The 9800-nt window shown below is 41.1% G+C and overlaps 1 protein-coding gene across 2 annotated transcripts; it reads left to right on the top strand.

The window, feature by feature from the left end:
• The first annotated feature begins 534 nt into the window (after positions 1 to 534).
• On the top strand, positions 535 to 2740 carry TCEAL8 (transcription elongation factor A like 8). 2 transcript variants are annotated; one of them, XM_079124730.1, is made up of 3 exons: positions 535 to 651; positions 1123 to 1195; positions 1752 to 2740. In XM_079124730.1, the coding sequence occupies exon 3, from the start codon at positions 1793 to 1795 to the stop codon at positions 2144 to 2146; it is 354 nt and encodes a 117-aa protein (XP_078980856.1). In that variant the 5' UTR covers positions 535 to 651; positions 1123 to 1195; positions 1752 to 1792; the 3' UTR covers positions 2147 to 2740. The 2 variants fall into 2 exon arrangements, with proteins under 2 accessions (XP_078980856.1, XP_078980857.1); XM_079124731.1 differs by having other exon boundaries at positions 554 to 651; positions 1084 to 1195.
• Positions 2741 to 9800: the final 7060 nt, after the last annotated feature.

The following is a 9800-nucleotide window of genomic DNA, read 5'->3' on the forward strand; positions in this document are numbered from 1 at the left end:
AATTTAACTAAATTAATTTATCTTCCATATTGTGTTAAATATTACTTATAAAGTATCCTTTTTAGATATAGATTTTAAAATACACTGTTTAAAACAGAACACACCAGAAAACTATTCAGAAGGGCTAGTAAAATCCCAACTCCCACCCCTACAGTCTTTTCCAGCTTCTTTGCCCCTTATCTAAAACCCTCACTCATTTTAATGCCGGCTGAAATTCCAGGGAATATGGACTGTAGGGCCTTGGGGGAGGGAAGGTGGGTGAATAGGGAGTAGGAGAAAGAGATGATTCCCCAGAGCAGGGGAGAAAGAAAGATGATTCCCTAAAGCAGGAGAAATGGTTAATTAATCCTAAAAGGCAGATCTCCCCTGGTAATCCGAGAGAGGCGAATAGGTACTCCAGGGTGAAGATAGCAGTTTTATTGTCTCTGATTGGCAAATAGGGAGAAATACTGACAGTATCTAGTGGAGGGAATGTAGGGGGCGGGGTTCAGTGTCAATGGGAGGGGTAACTGAGGACCCGAGCTTATTGATGACGTGGCACTCACGTGACAGAGAGTCGACGTGTGCAGAAGTCCTTACAGCCCAGGCCCTGTTTCCCTGTAGCAGCTCGCTTCTGCTGGAGAAAGAGAAAAGTGACCTGGATCCTTTAAGGTAGTATAAAGGTGGGGGCGCTGACTTGAGAGTGTGGTGTAGAGGCGGCAGAGAGCAGAATGCAAGAGAATCCTTCACTGCTTTCCCTACTCTACTGTTCCTCCAAACTCCCATTTTGTGCAGGAAACCTTGGGTTGTTTGGTAGGGGGTGGTAGCTGGGGGGTGGAAAGGGAGAAGGGTAGCTAATTGAGGGTCCCGAGAGAGAGCGAGAGGCAGAAAGAGAGAGAGAGGACAGAGAGAACGACAAACAGAGACACAGACAGGCATAGAAACAATGTAGAAAAAACTTGCCTCTTTCATTCCCTGCTGTCTCGCAGAGAAACGGTGGGCACTGAGGAGGGCGGGGTTGTCATAAAAGGAGGGAGCTGATGAGGGCGAGGGAAACTTTAGACCAACAAGGCCTATAATCTTAAAAGGGACCTTTTGATCCAGGTACTGGCTTGTTCACCAAGTACTCCTGTTCTTCTACAGGACTCTTGGTCTTTTGGGGGCGACACAAATCGAGGTGAGGGAAGAGGGAGGAAAATCTCCTGGATCCCTGCAGGTCAGTGGAAGGGTGCAATTGCTTCAGGTTCGTTTGGGTGGGGGTGGAAGTGTACATGACACCAAAGCACATCCCGGGGGCGCCGCAGCCTCTCCATCCGGATTAAGCTCAGGAGGCCTGAGCAGAGCCTGCAGCGGAAATGGGGCGGGGGAGTGGGGGAGGCCAAAGAGACGTGCAAGGGGGAGGGGAAGCCAGAGACTGGACTGTCTCAGGTGAGAGGCTGCAGGTTGGGAAAGCCCGAAAGGGCGGGAGTGTGGGAGACCAGAGGTGAGGGAAGGGTTAATTGCTTCCGCGCTGCTCCCTTTTCAGTGCTGGGAGAGGCTTGTAGCAGGGCCTGCTGGGAAAATGGTGGGCTGGAGCTGGAGCCAGAGGGGAGGGAAGGGAGGTGGAGGAAGGGGTGGAGTCAAGGGAGTTGAGCCCGAAGATCTTGCCCTGTCTAGTTGGAAAACTTTTTTTGACAATTAGGGACCTGAATCAGAAAAACCAGTTACTATGGGAACACATACCCTGGCCAGTTGTCTGCCTGGCACCTCGTTGTTGTTTCCTTTTTTCCTAGGATTAATTTATTCCAAAAGGAAATAATAAAAAAAATCCAACATGCAAAAGTCTTGTGAAGAAAATGAAGGAAAACCACAGAACACGCCAAAGGCAGAAGAAGACCATCCTTCAGAAGATGTACCACAGGAAACAGAAGGAAATCCTCAACCTTCCCAAGAAAATGTAAGCCAGGAAGCAGAAGGAAACCTTAGAGGAGGGCCCGCACAACCTGGCCAGGGATTTAAAGAGGACACTCCTGTTAGGCATGTGGACCCTGAAGAAATGATAAGAGGAGTAGATGAGTTGGAAAGGCTTAGGGAAGAGATCAGAAGAGTAAGAAACAAGTTTGTGATGATGCATTGGAAGCAAAGACATTCACGTAGCCGTCCTTATCCTGTATGCTTCAGGCCTTGAATTCCTTTTTGTCTGATATTAAAATCTAGCCCCTGCTTTCTTTTTGTTAGCATTTTCTGATGTATCTTTGACCTTCATTTTACTTTTAGTTACATGGCCGTATTGTTTTAGGTAGTTTCCTTGTTACCAGCATCTCATTGGATTTTGACCTACTTTCCAGGTTTATTTTTCAGTTGGAAAGTTTCACACATATGCATGGAAATATGTTCATTCATTCCGTATGTACAGTAAAACGTTAACAGATTACAAAGCAGCATATTTAGTATCAGCTTACATATGTAGGATACAATTCCAAATTGGGTGTGTGTGTGTATACATACATACATATCTCAAAAACTTAACTGTGCTTATTTTTGTGTGAAGTTTTGTTTTTGTTTTGCTTTTTGCTTATGTGTATTTTTTAATGAACACCTTTCACACACACAAAGAATTGAGGATTTTTTTAATAAGTAATAATCAAAAATAGTTTGCAACTAGCTTGTAAGGGCAATGGGGGCACCTAAACTCTTGAAGAAACAACTATAAATGAAATGTAAACCTCAAGTTACCTCTGGATTTCTTTGCCAGAGGAATAAAACTGGCAATCATTACAGATACAGTTGCTTAAGACTCAGTCTTTTCATGGGGAAAATATTTGCCTCACAGGGACACTGTGGGGAAGCAATGATCCAGTAACTCTGAGCAGTGCTTGATGAGACCTTGTTCCACCTATGCTGCAGAACCCCAATTATGTGAGGGAGGGCCTGGCCTGACTCAACCTGTGCTCAGAAACAAGTCCAGTAGGCAGATGTGAGGGCTTCATGCTAGTCCTCAGCCATGGAGCCTCACTCCTGTCTTCCCCCCACCCTGGGTCCCACTATGCCTAGTGGCCATGGCTGCTGCTCCTGCTGAGTCCTTTGCCCTGTGCTGGCCCCCTCCACTGCTGGTGCACTGAGGCCTTGAGTGGCAAAACCCCACTGAGTTTCCAGGAGTCCTCTGTGTTGAACTCCACTGTCTTCTTAACCCTCTCTCTGCTTTATAGTGAGGCTTACAATAAGTGGGACTGCTCTAGGGTTGCTGGGGCTGCAATCAATGTCTTGCACAGTCCCCAGCCAAACAGCCACTTCTGCTGTCAATCACAGGATCCTTTGTGTCCATAGGAGTCTGATATGATGCATCCATTTGGGATACAAGTTTGAGTGAAAGGTGTCATGCTGTCATCAGAGTTGCTTTTAAGGCCAAGGAGTAAGGTTTTTGTCCTCTTGTGAGATGATCTCTCCCTGAGCTCTCCTGACAGGCCTGCCTTACTAGTTCAGGAGATTTGGGGGACATTTGCAAACTGCACAAGTTGATAACTGGGAACAGATCTAAAGGAAGAGTCCCCTACTCTCCATCCTGTCCCCCTGAAACATAAAAATATTTTTAAGACAAAGGTTTTTATTTGTGTGTGTGTGTGTGTCCACTGGACAGCCCCCTCTCCATTCCATCTCTTGTTGAATTGAGGGAGAAAACTCAAAAACTTTCAAAGGCACTAAGAATATGATAAGTATACTTGAAATACAATGGCTACTATATAAATGTTAGTGACTATATTGCCATGGTAGATCAGACTGTTTTCCTCCTGATATCCCTCACATACTTGTGGGTGTTTAACTGATATATCATATTTTAATATTTAATTGATTTTGAATCATTATTACTAAGGAACCAGATTATTACTTAGGAGGCAGCACTTTTATCCAATTGTATTGCCGAATTATTTTTTACAGGACTTTTTTAAATAGATTTTTTTCATTGTCGATGGATCTTTATTTTATTTGTTTATATGGTGCTGAGAATTGAACTCAGTGCCTCAGGCATGCCAGGCAAGCAGTGTACCACTGAGCCACAACCACAGCCCTTTACAAGGCTTTTGATTTCTTTTAGAGTTATGATAAGCAATTTCAGAAAGAAACAGAGCAGAGATTGAAATGCACTCCCAATGTTTTATCAAATATCTTGCATTATCTTGTGCACCAGAGTCAGCTGTGGAACATCCTGAAAATGCTGATTTCTGGGTCCCACAGAAGTCCCACTGATTCATACTTTGGAGAATGGCTTTTAAAATAATATAGCTAACAATCTCCTTCAGGTTATTATGATACACAATGAAGTATGAGAACCCCTGGTATATATAGTTGCTTTCCAACATTATAAATATGAACCACAAAACATAAGAAAATATTGGTGAATATTCACTGAAACTTAAGAAGTAGAAATCCTACTACAAGTATATTTTTGGGGTAAGGGTTTTAAAGAAAAAGAATGACAGAGACATGAAATTTAACAGATTTCTGTTGACAAAGACAAGAAGCCAGGGGAGGAAATGTAATGTAAAATGAATTTGTCTTTACTGATCACCATGTTTAGCTGTAAATTTCTTTCTCCAATAGGAGTAAAACATATCAGAAATAAATTCCAAGTTCTCTTATTGTAATAATCTCACAAAATTGAGCCAACTCTATACCCTTGGTGGTGGTTTTAATTTTTTTACCATATGATACCATCTGGGGGAGTGCTTCATGTCTCCAGACCATTCTTCAAGGTCATGGCAGCCTGATGGATGCTGGAAGGGCAGAATCCTGTAAGATTCCAGGGACTCACTGTGCCAGTTTTATAAGACAGAAGACATCCAACCCCTAGCACTCATGGGTAGCAGGGCATAGGCAGGCTGTGGAAGAGCTCCCTCAAGCCACACTCCTCTCCAGACTGGGTCTGCCTTTGGTTTCTCTGCTCCAGCCTGCAATAGGCATCAGGCCTTCTGCAGCCAAAGGCTGAGCTGTGAGGAACAGACTTACCTGGAGGAGAATGACAATCAACACTGTAGTTCAGAGCATGCTGCCTTTCCCTCCTTTGCCCTTTCTCTTTGGGGGATCTTTTGGGAGAGGAGGAGGCCCCAAAGCTTTGTAGCTGGAAACATGGTTAGGGTAGTCTTTGAGCAGACGGGTGTCTGCACTGGCGAGATGGGGTAGAAGCAGGGGTGGGATGACCCTTCCATCAGCATCCAGTGAAGTAGCCTCCAAAACAATTGGGCAAAATGAGGTTAGCCAGTAGACAAGACCTCACCCATCCCTCTCCCACCCACCTTGCCCAGACTCCCGGAAGGGCCTAGGATATGCCCTGGCCTATTTTGTTGGTTCTGTGATGACTTAGCTCTGTGTCTGCCTGGCACAGGGCATCTGAAGTCTGAGTCAGCCCAGACCCAGGAGTACAGGAGACCCCAGGTAAAGGGAGCTCACAAAAGGCACATGGTCCTGCAACTTGGGAGAAGAGGGGTGTCACCTTCTGTCTGAAAGCACACATGCACTGTAAACCTAGCAATTGACTCAGGAATGAAGGCAGTCAGACTGAGCTGGTGGAAAAATACTTTCTAAGGTATTGATGGTGGAGGAATAAATCCCATAAAGCTTTCCTCCCCAAGTCTGTTATCTGAGGAAACATTAGCACATTTCTGAGATCCTAAGATTTTGAATGGGCAGTAAGATGAAAACAAAATTCAAATCCTTGGGTTTAGGAGGACAAATTGATTAAGTATATGACTTTAGAGCCATATAAACCTGGGTTCCAGTTTGGTTTCTTCTCTCTAATGGTATGTGACCTTCTCCATAAATTAATCATCCTCTTTCTTGAGGGACACCCACTTTCTTGGAGACCAGGTCTTTCACATTGTCCCAACATATAAGATTAGATCAAACACAAAATTTCCTCTCTGCCACCATCATTGCTGTTATTATTATCATGGTCAATGTTTGCTGTTGAATGAATACTCAAAGACTTCTGTTTGGGCACAGGTTACATACACATTTTGAAATTTTGAAATACTCATTTGCCAAGACTTGAAAATAATCCATTATTTAAAAGGGTAGACCTATTATAATGGGAAAACACTGGTTATAATTGGATTGTCTGCCTATAAGAAGTGTGAGGTGAGATTGGTTCATTCATCTATAAAATGAATTATATTCATATATGAAATGAGACTGGGTTGTGGAAAGTAAATATAGTAAATTAAATGAAATGCCAGGCATATAATAGACCTTAAAAGAATGTTATATTGGCAGTCATCATCACTGTCAGTATCATCATTATCATCATCACCATTTTCATCATTAAGTGGAGATGTTGAGATAATACTCCTATAGGAACTCAATAAGTGCTTCCTTGACCTAATATAACCCTTTTAAAGCAAAAACCAAAGCTTGTTCCTTGTGTTCAACCTTCCTTGCATAAAAGAAGCAATTTCTACACCAGTTAAATACAATAACTTATTCATTTGGAATTTTAAAAGTCATAACTGAATTTTGTACGCATTTACATTTTTATGCACTCTGGTGTTTCTGTATTACAAGATGAGAATAAAAAACCTCCACACTTCCATTTTATTTAGTTACCTTCCAGAAAATTTGAAAATTTGAGTACAATCTTGTCATGAATTATGTGATATATAGATATGTAATTGACAAAGAAAGCTGTTCTTGACATAATATTTCATGAAAATGATAGCTATAAAACACACACAGAAGTTGAGGATAAATGGCAAAATATGTGAAGTGAATATTTTAGATTATTTTTATTGGAAATTAATAGCTTCTTCTGTATCCTCTATATTTTCAGTTTTAACTTTTTTCAGTGAGTAAGTGGAGGGTATTAATCAAATTTCTATCACTATGACAAAATACCTTGAGAAATAAACAAGGAGGAGGAAAGATTTATTTTGGCTCATGGTTTCAGAGGTTTCAGTCCATGATCAGTTGGCTCCATTGCTTTTGATTCGAGGCAATACAAACATAATGGTAGAAGAGCATGGGGAAGGAAAGTTACTCTCCTCATAACAGGAGAGAGAAAGAAAGAGAGGGGGCGGGGAGAGAGTAGAAGAAAGAAAAGGGTGAAGGGACAAGATATAGTTCCCAAGGGCATGCCTCAAAGGAACCACTCTCTTCAAATAGGTCCCACCTCCTACAATTTCCATCACCTATCAATACTCCATTCAGCTATGACTGATCCATTGGTGGATCAATCCATTGATAAGATTAGAGTTCTCATGATCTAATCACTTTCCAAAATGCCCCCCCCCCCCCCCCCGCCGAACATTGATGCATTGAACACCAAGCCTTCAATACATGAGCCTTTAGGGAACATTGCAGATCGAAAACATAACACAAGATATTTTAAAAAAGAATATCTAGCTGGGTGCAGTGGCTTGGAAGCCTGAGGCAGGAGGATCGAGAGTTCAAAGCCAGCCTCAGCAAAAGTGAGGCGCTAAACAACTCACTGAGATCCTGTCTCTAAATAAAATACAACATAGGGCTAGGTATGTGGCTCAGTGGTCGAATGCCCCTGAGTTCAATCCTTGGTACCCACCCCAAATATATATATACATACATATATACATCTTAAGGTATCTTAAGGTGGAAAACTGCATTTTTCCATTTTCCTTTCTCTTTAGTTGATATAGGGGCTCTTGGCTCTTTCAATGCCTCATTTGTGGGGCTGGGGCTATAGTTCAATAGTAGTCCAGCATACCTGAGACCTCAGGTTCTATCCCCCATACCAAAGTAAAGGTATCAATTCCTTATTTGTTTATTTTCAATCTTCTGAGAATGATCTAGTATAAGTTTTTGACCTCTGAGTGTCCTAAGAAACGTCCCTTTTCTATGGACGGCCTTCCTTGCCACAATGTCCCTTGTTTATTTATGCTGTAGTTCTGCCTTGGTAGCATGATGGCATTTCATTCCTACTTTATAAATATTCTGTAAGTAATTAATTTCTCAAAATAAAATAGAAATAAATGTGATTTTCAAAAACATTTAATTGATATATAGGAACAGAATACTGAAAGGATATGCTCTCAATTGAATTTTCTAGACTACCAAATTCATATTTCATTTGTTTACTCATCTAACAAATATTTACTAGAAGCCAACTTTTATATGTTAGACTGTGCTAACCAAAACATTTATACATCCCAGACTTTTCTCTCAAGACTCCACATTCAGCTACTTGCTGGAAATGATCACTTGGATCCAAAAAATATATTATTGCTAAAGTATATCAACATAACTCTGCATGGATACAACTTATCACTTTTAGCCAATCTATTTTGTAATCCTAGAGGTTCATTTATGTAGACAGAGTATAAAAAAACAGGGAAAGTGGAGATTTTACAGTCAGCAAAGTCTGTATTGAAATGGCCATTTTCTTATTTCAAAACTCTTATAATTGACCTATAGGAGTCTTAGTAACATAAGAACTAGATAAATATCAGGTTTCAAGTATAAGCTATACCTATATTACATAGGGTTGAGTGAACATCTCCAATATGCATTTGGAAATTATTGATAAAGATGATTTCAAGGCCTGCTTCTTTTTTATTTCAACGTTTAATGAACTCCTGTGGACTACCCTGGCATTTGGCTAGATGCTAAGACAAAGCAGTGTGCAAAACAAAGTTTTTGTCTTCATGATGCTCATATTCTAATTTTGTATTAGTCAGGGTTCTCTAAAGGAACAGAATCAACAGGAAATATGATTACAAAAGGGGGTTTATTAAATTGGCTTAAATGACCAGAAGCTGGATAGTCCAAAATGGCTGTCTGCAGCTGGAGAGCTGGAAGAACCAGCACCTGCACAGTCTAAGATGCAGAAGCCCCAGAACAAGAGGGATCAACAGTGTTACATTAGCCGGAGACTAAGGCTTCTAGAAACTACTTAGAGAATCACTGGCAGAGTCTGCTTTGGAAGAGCGAAGAAGTGAGAGTCCAATATCCTCAGACAATCAAAGCAGCGATCAAGAACCTGTTCAAGAAGAGCCAAGCTTACATCTGCATCTGCTTCCTTGTTCTTCCAGCTTTTATTCCATCCTATTGGGCAGTGCTGCCCACACTCAGGGAGAGGCTCCACTTCAGTTCCTATCCCACATTCCAATCATTTCTAGACACGCCCTCATGGACACACACAGAAGCTTCTTAATCATGGGCATCTCTTAATCCAGTCAAGATGACAATTCAAATTAGCCATTACAAATTTACACTCTTTAAAAATTGAGATAAAATTTACATATAGGGAAATGTGTGGATATTAATCCTATGATTAAAATACAATTGTATTTAAAATACAAATGTAAAATAATGCATTTTAATTGCTCCAGAAAGTTTTTCCCAGCCATTTCCCTCCCAGTAATCACTCAACTTATTTCTATGAATTTATATTACCATTTACATTTGTAGAACTTCTGATAAATGGAATAATATGGTAGATACTCTCTTTTGTCTAGTGTCATTCATTCATTATAATGCTTTTACCACTCATCTTTTGGAGTTGGAGAATATAGTGCTAAGTGAAATAAGCCAATCCCAAAATACCAAAGGCCGAATGTTTTCTGTGATAAGTGGATAATGATACATCATGGCGGGGGGGCACGAGAAGAATGGAGGAACTTTGGATTGTGTAGAAGGAAATGAGGGGAATAGAGGGGGTAGGGGAAGGAAAGATAGTGGACTGAGGCAGACATCATTACCCTATGTACATGCATGATTACAGGAATGATGTGAATCTACATTGTATACAACCATAGAAATGAGAAGTTGTAACCCACTTGTGTACAAGGAATCAAAATACAGTCTGCAAAGATAAAAAA

Source organism: Sciurus vulgaris (genome assembly GCF_902686455.1).
Source record: "Sciurus vulgaris genome assembly, chromosome: X".
NCBI classification, from domain to species: domain Eukaryota; kingdom Metazoa; phylum Chordata; class Mammalia; order Rodentia; family Sciuridae; genus Sciurus; species Sciurus vulgaris.

Coding starts and splice junctions, on each gene's coding strand:
- TCEAL8 (XM_079124730.1), top strand. CDS start 1,793: ATGCAAAAGTCTTGTGAAGAAAATGAAGGAAAACCACAGAACACGCCA.